This window comes from Tenebrio molitor, chromosome 8 (assembly GCF_963966145.1).
Source record: "Tenebrio molitor chromosome 8, icTenMoli1.1, whole genome shotgun sequence".
Lineage (NCBI taxonomy): Eukaryota > Metazoa > Arthropoda > Insecta > Coleoptera > Tenebrionidae > Tenebrio > Tenebrio molitor.
In genome coordinates, this window is record NC_091053.1 from 1691882 (window position 1) to 1707863 (window position 15982).

Genomic DNA, 15982 nt, shown 5'->3' on the forward strand with positions numbered 1-15982 from the left:
AAGAGGTATAATCTATTCATTTTGATTGTGACCACTCCCTAGTAACTTTTCAGTTGCTAGGTTATTGATAGGGAATTTTAGATAACACTAAATCCAGTCGCAGTTGGCAACTCTCGGAGGCGCCATTTTGACAGAAACGTCACGCTCACAGAAGACAGAACGGAGAACGACTTGCGCAAATGTTTTTCAACGTGCACTGTGCGCATATCTATAAAATTGAGTTTTGGTACAAAATTTTACAATTCAAAAAGAAAATGACACGTCGTCTTCTCAAAGTTGGGACCAAACGGTTAATATTGACTTGTTTCGAGACATTTATTGAAGCCAACGGGAAAACAACTCACAAAAATGAACATCACCAATAAAGTTAACTCTATTTGTGCTTTTTTGTTGTACATTTTGGCTAGTAAGTGTTGTAGTTTGATATCTTCTGCCTTTTCATCCCCTGTAAATCATTTTTTTGAACTTTCTGTCTGATTAGTTTTTATCTGAAAATATTTGTATTAATCAATGCTAATTGAAAGTTCTGATTACCTTTATACCAGGCATTTTTCGCGTTTGTCTTACTGCCAAATTACCATTTCCTTCGTTCTTCATTAATATCGAGAATTGCATGAGGTGATTTCGAAGTTTTTACGTTAAATAATCTGTACCTGGATATAACTCCACTTTTCAACAGACGTGATCACAGAATCAGACAGACGTTTTTAGTTTCTCCTATTTCAAATATTGATTTCCGTTATTAATATTGATAAATACATTAAAATCATTGCTTTACTACCATGGTCAAGTTTTGACAATTCTGACATTTACCATCATGTTCACACCACACAAATATTTAGTGTAAAACGTATGCAGCACACAGCTAAACAGCGCCTACTATGTTTTTCGTTGTGGTCACAATCAAAGTGAATAGATAATAGGCACATTTTTTTTCACTGAGTCAGTTCATTAGAGCTCAGTGTTGCCGCTGTTATTTTAGCCTATTTTGGTAGGTCATTACTCATTACCTACTCTAAAAAGAAGGACTTCTGTGTTGTTCCACTACCCAAAGGGGTCTTGGAAAAATTAAAACAGTACCTAAAATAATTTATATTTCACCTGTTAAATTTGTTAAGGAGATACATCTCTTTGAAATCAACATATTTAAGTGCAAGTTGTACAAAATCCATTGCTCCGATCAAACTTTGTATTGAGATTTACCTTACCAGACTTCTATTCTTTAACATCCTTAGGGGATTGGGCGCCATTTTTGAGACACCCCGTATTAAATGTTAAATTCTCTTTCTCGACGAATTTTTTACCGAAGCTAGTTGACGGGGAAGAAGTCGACGCGAAAAAAAAAATTATCCCGTGGCGGAGCTTTCGGAATTTTTCCTTCTGTTCCTCGGTTTTTTTCTCCGCCAAGGACCGGCAATAAGTTGCAACTTACACGTCTACAAAATGTTTTGCGAGTACTCGTGTAGTCGCCTCGGCTAGGCGCCTTGGCTACGCAATACCACTCACACTCGCAGAATATCATTTTCTGGACTAGTTATCCACATAACTATTTGCTCAAATGAACAGGCCGGAGAGAGCCAAGAGTCTTGACTATTTAGAAGGTCGTGGCCGAACTATTAGTTCTGTCAATAAATGTCATCAATCGAATTTACAATTATTACAATTTAATAATTTAATGTAGGTACAATTGTAGCAGTTTATACAATTAAGGAAAAAATAAACCTTTTTGTTTCTGTTTCTTGCTTAACCTATAACCTAACCTTTGTATTTACATTATTTACATTGTTGAAATGGGGCGGGAAGAGCATGGGAAAAAGAGGTAGGGGTGGGGGACGGTGGGCGGAGCCCTTCATTGTTCTTATTGCAGATTGAATTATGGGTGGGGTCAATGCATTTTATTGGTCTTTTACTTTCGCAGGTTCTCATTTTTTCTGATGCATGATGTGGAATTGTGGACATTCTTTGTGTTATTTAAGTCTCTGGTTTGGTATTAAATATGCTGGTGGATTAGCTTGTGTTCGTATCTGCTTATTTTAAAACAGGGCAGATCTTCATTGTTTTCTGTTTGGGAATCTTCACCATTTTTGTTTTTTTTTTTTTTAATCTAACCTAATCACTTTTGCAGCTTTTCTTTTACCTTGTGAAACGTATGCGTAATACATAATATGTAAATACATGTATGTAATAAAAAAATCCTTATAATTTTATGAAATGTCTTGTCACGCTTATGCAACCAATTAAACACGCCTCGTCATGTAGTGTTGCCAACCTTGAAACTAAACAATCCAATCACCTGTCAAACATTTCTGTTGTGTTGTGAGTCCACATAACCTAAACTGTTCTTCCACCTTTTGGCAAAAATGACCGAAGATATTGACACGAAGTAAATTAACACTACATAGTTGCCACTCGAACTCATCCCTTTCAGTTCAAGCAAAAACGATGCATCCCCCACCGAACAGACGCCTCCAAGGCGGACGTCCATCTCCCAGGATACCACTTCCACAGCCACATCAACCTCCAAGTCGGACAACGCCGAGAAAGCCGGGAAAACAAATGAACAACAAGGCAATTGCTATTGGTAACAGTAACGCCACATTTGGCAAGTAATTAAACAAATGAATTTTAGCGGGAAAGATCGGAATTTGAATATTGTGGAGTTGCTGTGTGCAAATTGCTCGCGGTGGTTCCACGAGTCTTGCATTGGGTACCAGTTGGGCAAACTGGTGCCGTTTCTGTCAAATTACGTGTTTCTGTGCAAAAACTGCTCAGCTACTGGGTTAGAAAGTTTCAAAAAAACTCAAGCTCGTAACTGTCTCTTGTGTTACATGTGCGACATTTATTGGCGATTGTTTTTTAGAAATAGCCCAGATGTGTATCACTGCCATTGCCAATTTACAACAGGGTAGTATCAAAGATGGGACTAACCGCATGATGTTCAGCAAAGAGAAGGAGATTATACCATATATTGAGTACCATTGGGAGGCGTTGACGACGACGTCGCGCCGCGTGACTCAGTCTTGGCACTCCACAGTGCACAAGGCCCTTATCAAGGACATCCATGTGTTGTTTATTTTTGAGGAGAATCCCATCAATGGGCAAATGTATGGGTTGATCAACACAGACCTCACCCAAATCAGGCCCAACTATGAGGCCATGATCAAAGGGGGCTATCTGAAGGTCACCGACATGGGCATCCAACATGGTAAGAAGGCGTTGGAACCTAACCTCAAAACTCGATCCGCCCGAATGCCGCCTTGCCGTATCTCGCCCGCCTGTTCTGGCTTGAATCCCATTTCACCATTTCTCGCCCGAAACCACCCCACCTCTCCCGAAAATGCAATTAAAAGACAGGTGCATATATATTGTTGATGTTCATTTGTTTGTGTTTTATTTTCCAATTTGATAAAATGGCGAGGATTAAAGTGATAGGGCTGAGACCTTGTAAGTTCGCACTGATAAGATTAGATAACGTGACGGAGTGATGTTTTGTGATGGCAGTTCCAGTTGCCGGCGGGGTGAAATCCAGGAATGCCAAAAGAAAGTTCCCGGGGGATGTAGGGGGCGCTGGTAAAAAGGGACGCAGCGTCGATTTGGGGGCGCCGAAGCTGCCGGCGCACGGGTACCCGCTAGACCACCCCTTTAACAAAGACGGGTACAGGTATTTGCTGGCGGAACCGGACCCGCACGCCCCCTACAGACAGGAGTTTGATGAGAGTTCGGACTGGGCAGGGAAGCCCATCCCCGGGTGGCTGTACAGGACGCTCATTCCGAGCACGGTCCTGTTGGCCTTGCACGACAGGGCCCCCCAGTTGAAGATTTCCGAGGATAGGTTGGCCGCGACGGGGGAGAAAGGTTATGCAACTGTCAGAGCAACTCACGGTAGTGGTCCCAAAACGTTTGTGGTTTTTTAAGTAACGAAAAATGCGCAGGGGTGACCAAAGGGGCGTGGTACTGGGAGGCCACCATCGAGGAGATGCCAGAAGGCACCGCCACTCGAATGGGTTGGGGGCAGGACTACGCCAACTTGCAGGCCCCGTTGGGCTACGACAAATTCGGATACTCTTGGAGATCGCGAAAGGGGACCAGGTTTCACGAGTCAGCCGGCAAGCACTACAGCCCCGGTTACGGTGAAGGGGACACTCTAGGGTTCATGATCATTTTGCCCCAAAACAACACCACCAAACTAGTTCCTAACACGTACAAAGATCGAGTGAGTTTATTTTGAAGCGAAAAATGAGAAACGGGGTTAATTTTAATTTCTCAGCCGTTGGTCAAATTCAAAAGTCATCTCTACTACGAAGACAAAGACAACGTTCCCGAACGTTTGAAATCGTTGCGAGCGCTTCCGCGAAGTAGAATTCTGTTTTTTAAAAATGGCGAATGTCAAGGTGTCGCTTTTGAAAATGTTTATCAAGGGACGTACTACCCCACCATTTCGATCCACAAAAGCGCGACAGTTTCGGTAAACTTTGGCCCCAATTTCAAGCACCAGCCGGGCCCCGAGTACGATTACAAAGGGGTGAGTGTTGCGCTGTTGTGAATTTTTCTAAGAAAGTTGTTACAGATGCACCAAAAAGCGGAAGAGGCGATTTGCGAGCAAACTATGGCCGATTTAATTTATTTGACCGAGAACGAGGGCAAATTACGCTTGGACAGCTTTGTGTTGTGACAGTAATGTACATTTTTTGTTCAATTTTAATAGTTTTACACTTTTATTAAGTAAACAATTGTAATAATATAATCTCAGAAAAATATAATACTTCAGTCTCCTTACTTGTGCTCGTTCATTTACCAAATCCGCCCCTGCAAGCGGGACTGGGCTCGACTTTTTGACTGCCAGAGCCCCACTGTGCGTTCGTTTTCGCAGTTATGGAAAGGGCGTGCACTCCGTTATCCAACTCGTGTTTCAGGATGTTGTTAATCAACCTATGCCGCTGATAAGACGGTAAAATATTGAAAAAAAACCTGTTTGGCTACTCACTTTGAGCAAAGTCATATCTGCAAATTTGTCAGAGATCACGACCACTTTGAAATGAGTCTCGGAACCTACGGGCACGTTGTGCATGTGCGACTCGTCGATTATGTCTAAATGTGTCGGTTCGAGATGAGTTGACAATTTCTTTTTAATAGAAGTCGCAACAGGACCTGTGTTTTCGGACATTTTGCAGGTTGGAATGATGACATAACCTAAAAAGTTGAAGTGACGAAAAAACGCGTTTTTTTGTCGGTTGGACATCGAACTTACGTGGAAATGTAACCTTCGTCAAGTGCTGCAAAGAAACCCTAAACATCTTCTCGTTTTTGTATTTCTATAAAAACATAACCTCACTATTCAGTTTTTTGACAATTGATGTTGCGTACTGGACAGCATCGTAATAAATTATTTAACGAGCGATAGGGTTTAAAAGTGTATTTATTATAGAAGAATTATGCAATACAGATTTTTTATATTATTTTACTAGTCTACAGGCTCTCCATTTTCGTCCGTGCTGAGATAAAACGTTCCTTCAACCTTTTCACTGACCCCGTCCCCCATGTAGGCAATTTCGTGCTTATCGCACAGATGCGACTTAAAATTTGTTTCATCAATACACTCCACAGCTTTGTAAAGTTTTGGATCCAAAATTGTTCTACTGAAGAAGTAATGAGAAGCTTGATGGCCGCAAGAAACTAAAATAGATAGTTCAATGAGTAACCGGTACCCACCTACCACAAATAGAAATAGATTTACTTGCGTTGCCGACGTGAGGTAAATCATCAGTACAACCAGGTTGAATCACGTTCTTCGTGTTGACATAGAAGTCTACTTTGCCACCGGGCGAAATCAATCCGCGAAAACCTAACTGGGTGTGAATCAAATCTGTAAAATCAGCATCTGTTGGGCTCAATCGCAGATCTGGAGGTCTGAGGACCGGTATCTCAAAGAGCGGAGATGCGACGTCCAAACCTGAAATTCGAGAGATGTTTTTTCCGAGTTCTGTTATCACTCTTTGTCCTGCAAATCCTGCGCCTTGTCCGCCCATAGAGTGTCCGATCACGTGTACGATTTGAAGAAAGTCTTTGTTATGTTTTTTGACTATGTCTATAATAAAGTCTCCGATTATGTAGCCGACGCCTTGGATGGCAGAAGCGGCGTAGACATAATTTTGGTCGGCATCTTTTGACCAATCGGGGGCTATCACGTTGTATTTGCCCTTCTCGTGGTAGAGTGTGGACATGTTTCTGATCCAGGGCAACAAAGCGTTGTCAGTCCAGCCGTGGATTATGAATTTAGTGTCGACTTTAGGATCCATGAATCTCGTACAGTTTTTGGAACTTACAGGAACCGGTTCTGAACCGTCTGAAGGATAGAAGTAAAAGATGACGTCCTCTCGAGAAATGTCGATGAATTGAAAGCCGTTGACAAAGGCTCCGACAGTTTCGATGCTAGTGTTGAAGAGGGTACTCAAGAAGGTGTTCTGATCGTCCAAGTTTTCCTGACAGAAGCCTTCTCGAGTTTATAAAGTCACACATTAAAGTATACCTACTCACAGTGTTGTAAAGCTGTGATCAGCAGTATTAAAGCAACTGCTTTGAAGAACATTTTAAGCAAAAGGACTAAGAGCAAATAGTATGTTTTTGGGTTGTTCAAGTGTGCACAACTTATGTTTAAGACTTGTAAACGTTATGAATCATTTCGAATACATTATCTTTTATTGTGTCCTAAAAAGGGGAATTTTAAAAAATGTATGAACGTAGACCTTGGGATTATGTCATACTGTATTATTTGTCCATTTGTATCAAACAATGAAAGGATTGTTAGAGATCTCCATGGACGGTGATTACTTTTAGTTGCTTCAGATAAAAAAATCGAAATCTCGTCTTCAGCACTAGAATAACTTAAACTTTACGTTTAAAACATTCTCAATACTGATAAAATTATGCCTGAATAGCTAATTTGACAAAATGTAGGTCGTTTCAGGTAGTTCGAAGGAATAATGATATGGCATATTTTTAAATGAAAGGTTGAAATTTATTTTATTTTAATGGTTTGATAAGATAATTTGAGGGTCAAAACTTAGAATATCTGCATAACCGAAAATGTATATATATATTTTTTTAATTTCAGTATCCTTCTTTTATATTTTTTAAATCTTGCTAAAATTTTAACTGGGGTGATAGTGTAAAGTAGTACCTAAATATTTTCTTAATAGTTATTTATGTGACGAGCTTAGTAACGAGTAACGAGTCTCCATAAGCCAGTAAGCTTGCAGACAAATTATTGTGTCAAGTATCTCCCAGTTAAGCGCAACAAGTGAGAAGACAATGGAAACAGAAAAATACCTAATAGGTACGTTGTTGACATTTTATCTAAACATTTCGACATTTGCATGAACGTAACTGTAGAAAAACATTGAAGTATCATAACAACAATTATCTCGCGAATAATTTAGCATGCTAAATAAGTACCTATAGGTACCTATATAAAATAGAATGAATCATTAAAGCAACAAGGTAAAAAACATACCTATTGATGTGAACTTACCCACTTTTAATGTAGGTACACATTTTATTGTTCTACGCATTATGAGAAAAAGCAAATCAAATTTGGATGCATTGTATTGCGACAATAATGTATTATTTTCATTAAGTTACCACTTGTAATAATATAATCTCGTACAAATTTATTTTGCAAATTCTTCACCGCAAGCAGGACTAGACTCGACTCTTCTACTACTGAGCATTTGTTTTGACCATTGTGTAATTTGGGTCTAATTTGGGTTTCAGCATATTGTTAACTAGCTTTTCACTGATAAGACGGCGAAATTTTGAATAAAATACGTAATTTGACTACATATTCACTTTTAGCAAAGTCATGTCTCTAAGTTTGTTAATGGCTACAATTTTGAAATGGGTGTCGGAGCTTTGGAGCACGTTGTGCCCGTGCACCTCGCCGATTATGCCCAAATGTGTCGATTCTTGATACGTTGGCAATTTCCTTTTTCGTGTTTTCGGACATTTTGCAGATTGAAACGACAACATAACCTCACAAATTTGAAGTGACGAAGAAGCTCAAATATTTGTCGGTTTGCGACCGAATTACGTGGAAATGTAATTTGGGTTAAGTGCTGCAAAGAACCCCTAAAAATCTTCCTCGTTTTTCTATTTCTATTAAAACATAACCTCACTCTTCAGTTTTTTGAACGTACTGGGCAGGGTCGTATTCGATTATTTGACGAGCGATAGGGTTTAAAAGTGCATTTATTATAGAGAAACCACGTAATATACATCATTTTACTAGTCTACGGGGTTTTCATTTGCGTCCGTGCGGATATAAAACGTTCCTCTAGCCTCTTCACTAACCCCGTCCCCCATGTATGCAATTTCGTTCTCATCGCACAGATGCAAGTTGAAACTTGTAGCATCAGGACACTCCACAGCTTTGTAAAGTTTTGGATACAAAATTGTTCTACTGAAGTAGTAATAAGAAGCTTGATGACCGCAAACAACTAAAAATTGTTCAATGATTAACCGGTCCCACGTACCTAGGTACTTATAGCAATAGATTTACTTGCGTCGATGAGGCCAGGCAAATCATCTGTACAACCAGGATTAATGATTTTATCACTGTTGACATAGAAGTCGACTAGGCCATCGGGAAAAATCAATCCGGTAAATCCCAACTCTGTGTGAATCAAATCTGTAAAATCAGCGTCTGTGGGGTTCAATCGCAGATCTGGAGGTCTCTTGATTGGTATCTCAAAGAGCGCAGATGCGACGTCCAAACCTGAAATTCGAGCGATTTTTCTTCCGAGTTTTGTTACCACTCTTTGTCCTGCAAATCCTGCGGCTTGTCCGCCCAAAGAGTGACCGATCAAGTGTACGATTTGAAGAAAATCTTCGTTATATTTTTGGACGATGTCTACGATAAAATCTCCGATTATGTAGCCGACATCTTGGATGGCAGAAGCCGAGTAGATATAATTTTGTTCCGCATCTTTTGACCAATCGGGGGCTACCACGTTGTACTCGCCTTTCTCGTGGTAGAGTGCGGTCATGTTTCTGACCCAGGGTGTTAAAGCGTTGCTATTCCAGCCGTGGATTATGATTTTTGTGTCGACTTTAGGATCCAAGAGACTCGTGCAATTTTCGGAACTTATGGGAACCGGTTCTGAACCGTCTGAAGGATAGAAACAGAATATGACGTCTTCTGGAGAGATGTTGATGAATTGAAAGTTGTTGGCAAGGGCGCCGACTTCTTTGATGCTAACGTTGAAGAGTTTGCTCAAGTAGGTGTTCTGATCGTTCAAGTTTTCCTGGCAGGAGTCTTCTCGAGGTTACAAGGTCACACATACAAATATACTTACAGTGCTGTAACGCTGTAGTCAGCAATATTACGGCAACTGCTTTCGAAATCATTTCAAGCAGCGGTAGTCAAAGCAATGCTTTTTAACGCACTGGAAATCGTTAGATAATATAATTGTTGAAATATGCATACTTTAAAATTATGACATTTCAAATATGTATTACAAAACAAGTTTCGAATATGTATATTATCTTTTACTGTGTCCCAAAGAAGTCGAGTTATCATGATAATTTAATCAAATGTGCAACAAGCGAAAAAAATGGAAACAACAATTGAAACAAGAAACGGATTTCAAATGTATTCGTGAAAGGGATTTTTGGATAGAAATCTTTGCTCAAAAGCAAAAAAAGATTTCCTTATGTGTCAGGATTACCCTCAATTTTGTACCTTCTTTGGTGTCCGTCTTTTTTGACACACCCGATGTAACACTTTACATTCTTTGTACAAATTAATTTTGCAAACCTGTTACCACAAGCAGGACTAGACTCGACTCTACTACCGGTATTCCACTGAGTACCTATTCGTTTTGAATATTATGCGAAGGACGTCTAGTCCGTCATCTATCGCAAAATTTCCAACTATTCGCTGATAAGATAATTGAAATAGTGAACAAAGTAATTTGACCATAACTGAGCAAAGTCATGTCTATAAATTTGTTAGGTAATGTCTGCGACTTCTTTGAAATGGGTCTGGGAGCTTAGGAGCACGTGCGCCTCGTCGATTATCTCCAAATGTGTCGGTCCTGTGACAACATAACCTAAAAACTTGTAGTAACGAAGAAGCTCAATTATTTGTCGGTTTGCCACGGAACTGACGTGGAAACCCAGTCTTGGCCAAATGCTGCGACGAAACCCCAAACATTTCTCGTTTTCTTATTTCCATTAAAACGTAACCTCACTTTTCCAGTTTTTTCGCGAGTTGACATTGCGTACTGGATATGATCGTAATCAATTAAATAACGAGTGATACGGTTTAAAAGTGTATTTATTACAGAAGAACCTAGTAATACACGTCTTTTACATCATTTTATGAGTCTACAGGGTCTCCATTTGCGCCCGTGCGGACATAAAACTTTCCTCTGGCCCCTTCACTGACCCCGTCCCCCATGTAGGCAATTTTGTTCTCGTCGCACAGATGCAAGTCGAAATTTGCAGCATCAGGACACTCCACAGCTTTGTAAAATGTTGGATCCAAAATTGTTCTGCGGAAGAAGTAAAAGGAAGCTTGATGACCGCAAATAACTAAAACAGTTTAGTGATTACCTAACTGGTAGGTACAACGTATAGAAATAGATTCACTTGCGGCGGTGACGTCAGGCAAATGATCTGCACAACCAGGTTGAACTAGCTTATCAGTGTTGACATAGAAGTCAACTTTACCAGTGGGCAAGATTAAACCGGGAAGACCCAGCTGGGTGTGAATCAAATCTATAAAATCAGCGTCTGTGGGGCTCAGTCGCAGATCTGGTGGTCTGTTGATTGGTATTTCAAAGAGCGGAGATGCCACGTCCAAACCTGAAATTCGAGAGATTTTTCTTCCGAGTTTTGTGATCACTTTTTGTCCTGCAAATCCTGCGGCTTGTCCGCCCAAAGAGTGTCCGATCACGTGCAGGATTTGAAGAAAATCTTGGTTATATTTTTGGACGATGTCTATGATAAAATCTCCGATTATGTAGCCAACGCTCTGGACGGCAGAAGCGGCGTAGACATAATTTTGGCCGGCATGTTTTGACCAATCGGCGGCTACCACGTTGTACTCGCCCTTCTCGTGGTAGAGTGCGGACATGTTACTGATCCTGGGCAACAAAGCGTCGGCAAGCCAGCCATGGATTATGACTTTAGTGTCGACTTTAGGATCCATGAGACTCGTGCAATTTTCGGAAGTTATGGGAACCGGTTCTGAACCGTCTGAAGGATAGAAGTAGAATGTGACGTCTTCTCGAGAGATGTTGATGAATTGAAAGTTGTTGGCAACGGCACCGATTTCGTCGATGCTAACGTTGAAGAGTTTGGTCAAGAAGGTGTTGTGATCGTCAAAGTTTTCCTGACAGGAGCCTTCTTGAGGTTACAAGGTCACACATCAAAGTATACTTACAGTGTTGTAATGACGCTGTGGTCAGCAATATTAACGCAACTGCTTTCGAAGTCATTGCAAGCAGCGGTGGTCAAAACAATGTTTCTTGGTCCACTGGAAATGGAGTTGTTGGAAAGTGCATAATTTAATATTATAACATTACAAGTGAACGAACTGTCATAAAGTAACAATTATAGGAAAAGCTTGAGAACGGTTCTTTTCCTACGATTCTACGAGAATTGGCGTTGGCGCCAACATTTTTGAAATTGCCGCCGCGGATGGGCCGCGCCGTTCTCTCCCGCCAGAGGTACCGTCCGTCTTCGTCGTGTTAAAATTGCGTTATGTACCCAGAGCAACAAATAAATCCGCGCAATATGTGTAAACAAGTAATGTAATAACAATAAATAAATAAATAAACAACAATTAACAATAATATGTTTTAAATTAGAAAAATTTGGAAAATTTTCCTTGAATTCTTGAAAAGCCGGTTCAATTTGATGTACCCACGCTCCATTTTCCTCTTGGTGGCCATTGCGAAAATAAGATTCAATCATGAATATCTTTTTTCAGGAGTGAAAACCATTTTGTAGATAAAATTTTGCGAATAAAATTATTATGACGATTAATGACGTTTGTGACAGTTCAATTATTCTGTAACAAGCTGAGCCATACGTTTTTAATGCTTTTGTTTTTCATAACCTATTTGACGAGACAATTTTTGCAACATAAGGTATGTTATACAGCGACGCTACCGTGAGATCGTAAAAAAAAATTAGAGTTGGTTGTGACCAAAAATTTCAGTTGGCAATTCGTTAAAATTTCAATTATCAGATGTCAGTCTTAAAAGTTAGGTTAGAGATTTCGAGAACTTTGAAATCTTGATTTTCATAAAGGCGTGAATTATGTGTGACCTGTCGGTTGTAAAATAATCATGCGGAGCTCCAATCGTATTTAAGTACTAGAGTAAATGTTCGAAATGTCTGCCTTCAGCTTCCAAACATAATGCTACTCTCTTCACTTCATGTTTTCAAATTTTCAGGTATGGAAAAACAAAATAATCAAGGCAAGTTGTTGATAAGTGCCTTGCAAGTCCGGAATGACAGTTACTATTGTAATTAACGATATCTGATGACATTTGAATTAAATTTTTACGTGCTGCCAACCGAAGTATATTAATTATGGCCATCTCGATTTTTTTTATTTTCAATCGCACCGTATAATGAAGGCTATTATTACCAAAGATGAAGTTTGCAACACGAGCGGGCAAAGCGACCGAGTGGTGTAATAATCTGATGTAATAATATACCGTATGATGCAAAAAAGAGGGAATAATAGTTTATTATTTCCCCCATCATTATTCTCTATGGGAATAATATAGCGCATTATATTACAAAAATTACAGATATAATACTTACATTATGTATTAGTCATAGATAAACATTTTAATTTTTTCCAATCTCAATATATTTTTTTTTTTAATGTTTATAAAATTCTGGCTGTGGTGATAGAACTCGTACTTATCTGGAATAGGTAGGACTTACAGACAAATGACAAGTGTCTTCACATAAAGCTGAAGAAGCGTGAATAAATGGAAATACATAGAAAGATAATACATGGTTGATATTGTATCTAACAATTACGCCATTTTTTCTCATTCATAGCTCATTTAGTGTGATAGTATAAAATCGAAAAAAAAGCATTAAAGCAACAATGTACGTAAACAAGTTGGATGCGCAATTACCATTTTACAGGTGCACTTTGTCGTTTTATCGAAAGATGCCTTTTGAGGAAATCTGCGACTGTGCGATCTATCCTGTTTATGTCACTCATTTCAGGCAGCTAAAAATTTACTTTTTGATCCCACTACCTTCAAAATGACATTTCGCGACCGCATAGTAGTGCTTTTGCATAGTAATGCTTTTTGAAGCACTAGTGCGCGAACTTCGATTTCGCGCACCAGGTGCTTCAAAACCAGCTTCTGTCTTTTTGAGCACTCTGAAAATAATTTGACTTGATAATAATAAACCCTGGTTTACAAAACGCCATTTTTCCAATTTGGATTATGAGAATTTCGTAAAAGTGAAAGTAAATAGGTGACGAAGAAGCTTAAATATTTGTCGGTTTGCCACCGAACTTACGTTGGCCATATGCTGCATAGAAACCCTAAACATATTCTCGTTTTCCTATTTCTATTAAAATATAACCTCACTTTTCCAGTTTTTTGACAATTTACATTGCGTACTGGAGGGGATGTTAATCAATTATTTAACAAGCGATGAGGTTTAAAAGTGTATTTATAACAGAACAAGTACGTAATGCACATCTTTTACATCATTTTACGCGTCTACAGGGTCTCCATTTGCGTCCGTCCGGACATAAAACGTTCCTCTGGCCCTTTCACTGACCCCGTCCCCCATGTAGGCCATTTCGTGCTTATAGCACAGATGCAAGTCGAAATCAAGACACTTCACAGCTTTGTAAAGTTTTGGATCCAAAATTGTTCTACTGAAGTAGAAATGGGAAGCTTGATGACCGCAAGAAACTAAAATAGTTTAATGATTAACTGGTAGGTACCACGTATACAGGGTGTTTTTGAAATGTCAAAAAATAAAATAACATTTCTTTTTTGAGGTATAATTTTTTTAAATTGCTTTTAGTTTTCTACGTTGTCCTACAACCCCGTAGGTAAAATTTCGGCACATTTTAAAAATACACCCTGTATATCATGTTTTATAAAATGTACCCTGTAGAAATAGATTTACTTGCGCCGTTGACGTCAGGTAAATCATCTGAACAACCAGGTTGAATGATCTTATTAGTATTGACATAGAAGTCGACTTTGCCTGCGGGCAAAATCAATCCACGAAAGCCCAGCTGGGTGTGAATCAAATCAGTAAAACCAGCGTCTGTTGGGCTCAATCGCAGATCTGGTGGTCTGTCGATTGGTATCTCAAAGAGCGGAGATGCGACGTCCAAACCTGAAATTCTAGTGATTTTTTCCCCGAGCTTTGTTATCACTCTTTGTCCTGCAAATCCTGCGCATTGTCCGCCCATCGAGTGTCCAATCACGTGCACGATCTCAAGAAAATCTTCGTTATATTTCTGGGCAATGTCTACAATAAAATCTCCGATTATGTAGCCGACGCCCTGGATGGCAGAAGCAGCGTAGACATAATTGTGGGCGGCATCTTTTGACCAATCAGGGGCTACCACGTTGTACTTGCCCTTCTCGTGGTAGAGTGCAGACATGTTTCTGATCCAGGGCAACAAAGCGTTGTCATTCCAGCCGTGGATTATGATTTTTGTGTCAACGTCAGGATCCATGAGACTCGTAATGTTTTCGGAACAGATCGGAACCGGTTCCGAACCGTCTGAAGGATAGAAGTAGAATGTGACGTGGTCTCGAGGGACGTTGATGAAATGAAAGTTGTTGGCAACGGCGCCGACGTCTTCGATACTAACGTTGAAGAGGTTGCTCAAGAAGGTGTTCTGATCGTCCAAGTTTTCCTGACAAAAGCCTTTTCGAGGGTAAAAGGTGATAACACATAAAAGGATACTTACAGTGTTGTAACGCTGTGGTCAACAATATTACAGCAACTGCTTTCGAAATCATTTCAAGCAGCAGAAATGCTTTTTGACGCATTGGAAATGCTTATATAGTTGTTGAAATGTGCATAATTTAAGATTATACAAGTAACATTATAAACATTTCGAATTTCGAATACATATATTGTGACAAAAAAATGTAGGTTTTAAGTCAAGTTTAGTTTATTTAATTTTTAAATCTTACATATCATGATAATTTGCTTAAATCAGAGTTGTGTGAGGCTTGTACAAGTAGTATTTAATCCATTCATTAAAGAAAGAACCCGAAATTACCCTTTTTAATTTATGAATTTATTCCTTAGAATTGCGTCAATACTGTAGAATTTGTGCATAAATAAAATTTAGAGTGTCATAAAGCAATTCAGCGATCAATAAGAAAACAAATCAGGAGGGCTACCTCACCTTTTGTTTTATCGAAACGTCTCTCTCAGCTTAATCATACACATACAGGGTGTTTTTGAAATCCGTGCAGAAATTTTAACCACGAGCTACTGGCTTCATGTTTTATGTCAAAAGCTAATTTTTTTTGTAATTGCTTTTAGTCTTCTACGTTGTCAAACAACCTCGTAGGTAAAATTTCGGCACATTTTAACAATACACCCTGTATATCATATTTTATAAAACGTACACCAATGCGGTTTCCTTGTTTTAAAGCATATTTCCAATAGGTTACTTCTCATTGGCGTACAGTTTATAAAACATGATATACAGGGTGTATTTTTAAAATGTGCCGAAATTTTATCTACGAGGTTGTAGGACAACGTAGAAAACTCAAAGCAATTTAAAAAAATTGTAGCTCAAAAAATAAATGTCATTTTATTTTTTGACAGAATTTTTTAAATATTTTTTCCGAGTTCTGCATGAAGCCAGTAGCTCGTGGTTAAAATATCTGTACAACTTTCAATAGCACCTTGTATCTAATGATTTTTTTAAATTTCGCTTATAATTCATTCC

The 15982-nt window shown here is 39.1% G+C and overlaps 6 protein-coding genes and 1 long non-coding RNA gene across 9 annotated transcripts; 1 reads left to right on the forward strand and 6 right to left on the reverse strand.

Moving 5' to 3' along the window:
• Positions 1-357: 357 nt before the first annotated feature.
• On the reverse strand, positions 358-928 carry LOC138137462 (uncharacterized). Its single transcript, XR_011161749.1, has 2 exons — positions 543-928; positions 358-488 (listed from the first exon to the last, which is right to left on the reverse strand). It is a non-coding gene; the product is annotated as an uncharacterized lncRNA (long non-coding RNA).
• Positions 929-2247: 1319 nt separating this feature from the next.
• ash2 (Set1/Ash2 histone methyltransferase complex subunit ash2) lies at positions 2248-4776 on the forward strand. Of its 2 annotated transcripts, none has more exons than XM_069055866.1 (8): positions 2248-2383; positions 2429-2581; positions 2630-2808; positions 2861-3205; positions 3502-3882; positions 3933-4213; positions 4268-4522; positions 4568-4776. In XM_069055866.1, the coding sequence occupies exons 1-8, from the start codon at positions 2361-2363 to the stop codon at positions 4670-4672; spliced, it is 1722 nt and encodes a 573-aa protein (XP_068911967.1). In that variant the 5' UTR covers positions 2248-2360; the 3' UTR covers positions 4673-4776. The 2 variants fall into 2 exon arrangements, with proteins under 2 accessions (XP_068911967.1, XP_068911968.1); XM_069055867.1 differs by having other exon boundaries at positions 3508-3882.
• An 11-nt stretch (positions 4777-4787) lies between these two features.
• LOC138136992 (bolA-like protein DDB_G0274169) lies at positions 4788-5164 on the reverse strand. The gene is made up of 2 exons (XM_069056295.1): positions 4985-5164; positions 4788-4937 (listed from the first exon to the last, which is right to left on the reverse strand). Exons 1-2 carry the CDS (start codon positions 5162-5164, stop codon positions 4788-4790), a joined length of 330 nt encoding a protein of 109 aa, XP_068912396.1.
• A 234-nt stretch (positions 5165-5398) lies between these two features.
• Positions 5399-8018, reverse strand: LOC138136632 (pancreatic lipase-related protein 2-like). The gene is made up of 4 exons (XM_069055868.1): positions 6762-8018; positions 6535-6705; positions 5735-6490; positions 5399-5673 (listed from the first exon to the last, which is right to left on the reverse strand). Exons 2-4 carry the CDS (start codon positions 6584-6586, stop codon positions 5462-5464), a joined length of 1020 nt encoding a protein of 339 aa, XP_068911969.1. The 5' UTR covers positions 6587-6705; positions 6762-8018; the 3' UTR covers positions 5399-5461.
• Positions 8019-8228: 210 nt separating this feature from the next.
• LOC138137358 (inactive pancreatic lipase-related protein 1-like) lies at positions 8229-9880 on the reverse strand. 2 transcript variants are annotated; one of them, XM_069056704.1, is made up of 4 exons: positions 9737-9880; positions 9351-9440; positions 8555-9310; positions 8229-8492 (listed from the first exon to the last, which is right to left on the reverse strand). In XM_069056704.1, the coding sequence occupies exons 2-4, from the start codon at positions 9400-9402 to the stop codon at positions 8281-8283; spliced, it is 1020 nt and encodes a 339-aa protein (XP_068912805.1). In that variant the 5' UTR covers positions 9403-9440; positions 9737-9880; the 3' UTR covers positions 8229-8280. The 2 variants fall into 2 exon arrangements, with proteins under 2 accessions (XP_068912805.1, XP_068912806.1); XM_069056705.1 differs by having other exon boundaries at positions 9723-9864.
• Positions 9881-10315: 435 nt separating this feature from the next.
• Positions 10316-12963, reverse strand: LOC138137570 (lipoprotein lipase-like). Its single transcript, XM_069057029.1, has 4 exons — positions 12838-12963; positions 11444-11536; positions 10648-11403; positions 10316-10590 (listed from the first exon to the last, which is right to left on the reverse strand). The coding sequence occupies exons 2-4, from the start codon at positions 11496-11498 to the stop codon at positions 10376-10378; spliced, it is 1026 nt and encodes a 341-aa protein (XP_068913130.1). The 5' UTR covers positions 11499-11536; positions 12838-12963; the 3' UTR covers positions 10316-10375.
• A 742-nt stretch (positions 12964-13705) lies between these two features.
• On the reverse strand, positions 13706-15370 carry LOC138136929 (pancreatic lipase-related protein 2-like). Its single transcript, XM_069056235.1, has 3 exons — positions 14984-15370; positions 14185-14940; positions 13706-13964 (listed from the first exon to the last, which is right to left on the reverse strand). Exons 1-3 carry the CDS (start codon positions 15063-15065, stop codon positions 13759-13761), a joined length of 1044 nt encoding a protein of 347 aa, XP_068912336.1. The 5' UTR covers positions 15066-15370; the 3' UTR covers positions 13706-13758.
• Between the last annotated feature and the right edge of the window lie 612 nt (positions 15371-15982).

What these genes read in the sequence shown, in the direction of transcription:
- ash2 (XM_069055866.1), top strand. Translation starts at nt 2,361, where the DNA reads ATGACCGAAGATATTGACACGAA. An exon ending in CGACATGGGCATCCAACATG is followed by an intron (nt 3,206 to 3,501) that starts GTAAGAAGGCGT and finishes TTGTGATGGCAG; the next exon opens with TTCCAGTTGCCGGCGGGGTG. An exon ending in CTAACACGTACAAAGATCGA is followed by an intron (nt 4,214 to 4,267) that starts GTGAGTTTATTT and finishes TTAATTTCTCAG; the next exon opens with CCGTTGGTCAAATTCAAAAG.
- LOC138136992 (XM_069056295.1), bottom strand. Translation starts at nt 5,164, where the DNA reads ATGTCCGAAAACACAGGTCCTGTTGCGACTTCTATTAAAAAGAAATTG. An exon ending in CAGATATGACTTTGCTCAAA is followed by an intron (nt 4,938 to 4,984) that starts GTGAGTAGCCAA and finishes CCGTCTTATCAG; the next exon opens with CGGCATAGGTTGATTAACAA.
- LOC138136632 (XM_069055868.1), bottom strand. Translation starts at nt 6,586, where the DNA reads ATGTTCTTCAAAGCAGTTGCTTTAATACTGCTGATCACAGCTTTACAA. An exon ending in GATCACAGCTTTACAACACT is followed by an intron (nt 6,491 to 6,534) that starts GTGAGTAGGTAT and finishes AAACTCGAGAAG; the next exon opens with GCTTCTGTCAGGAAAACTTG. An exon ending in ACCTCACGTCGGCAACGCAA is followed by an intron (nt 5,674 to 5,734) that starts GTAAATCTATTT and finishes TATCTATTTTAG; the next exon opens with TTTCTTGCGGCCATCAAGCT.
- LOC138137358 (XM_069056704.1), bottom strand. Translation starts at nt 9,402, where the DNA reads ATGATTTCGAAAGCAGTTGCCGTAATATTGCTGACTACAGCGTTACAG. An exon ending in GACTACAGCGTTACAGCACT is followed by an intron (nt 9,311 to 9,350) that starts GTAAGTATATTT and finishes AACCTCGAGAAG; the next exon opens with ACTCCTGCCAGGAAAACTTG. An exon ending in GCCTGGCCTCATCGACGCAA is followed by an intron (nt 8,493 to 8,554) that starts GTAAATCTATTG and finishes AACAATTTTTAG; the next exon opens with TTGTTTGCGGTCATCAAGCT.
- LOC138137570 (XM_069057029.1), bottom strand. Translation starts at nt 11,498, where the DNA reads ATGACTTCGAAAGCAGTTGCGTTAATATTGCTGACCACAGCGTCATTA. An exon ending in CACAGCGTCATTACAACACT is followed by an intron (nt 11,404 to 11,443) that starts GTAAGTATACTT and finishes AACCTCAAGAAG; the next exon opens with GCTCCTGTCAGGAAAACTTT. An exon ending in GCCTGACGTCACCGCCGCAA is followed by an intron (nt 10,591 to 10,647) that starts GTGAATCTATTT and finishes AAACTGTTTTAG; the next exon opens with TTATTTGCGGTCATCAAGCT.
- LOC138136929 (XM_069056235.1), bottom strand. Translation starts at nt 15,065, where the DNA reads ATGCGTCAAAAAGCATTTCTGCTGCTTGAAATGATTTCGAAAGCAGTT. An exon ending in GACCACAGCGTTACAACACT is followed by an intron (nt 14,941 to 14,983) that starts GTAAGTATCCTT and finishes ACCCTCGAAAAG; the next exon opens with GCTTTTGTCAGGAAAACTTG. An exon ending in ACCTGACGTCAACGGCGCAA is followed by an intron (nt 13,965 to 14,184) that starts GTAAATCTATTT and finishes AAACTATTTTAG; the next exon opens with TTTCTTGCGGTCATCAAGCT.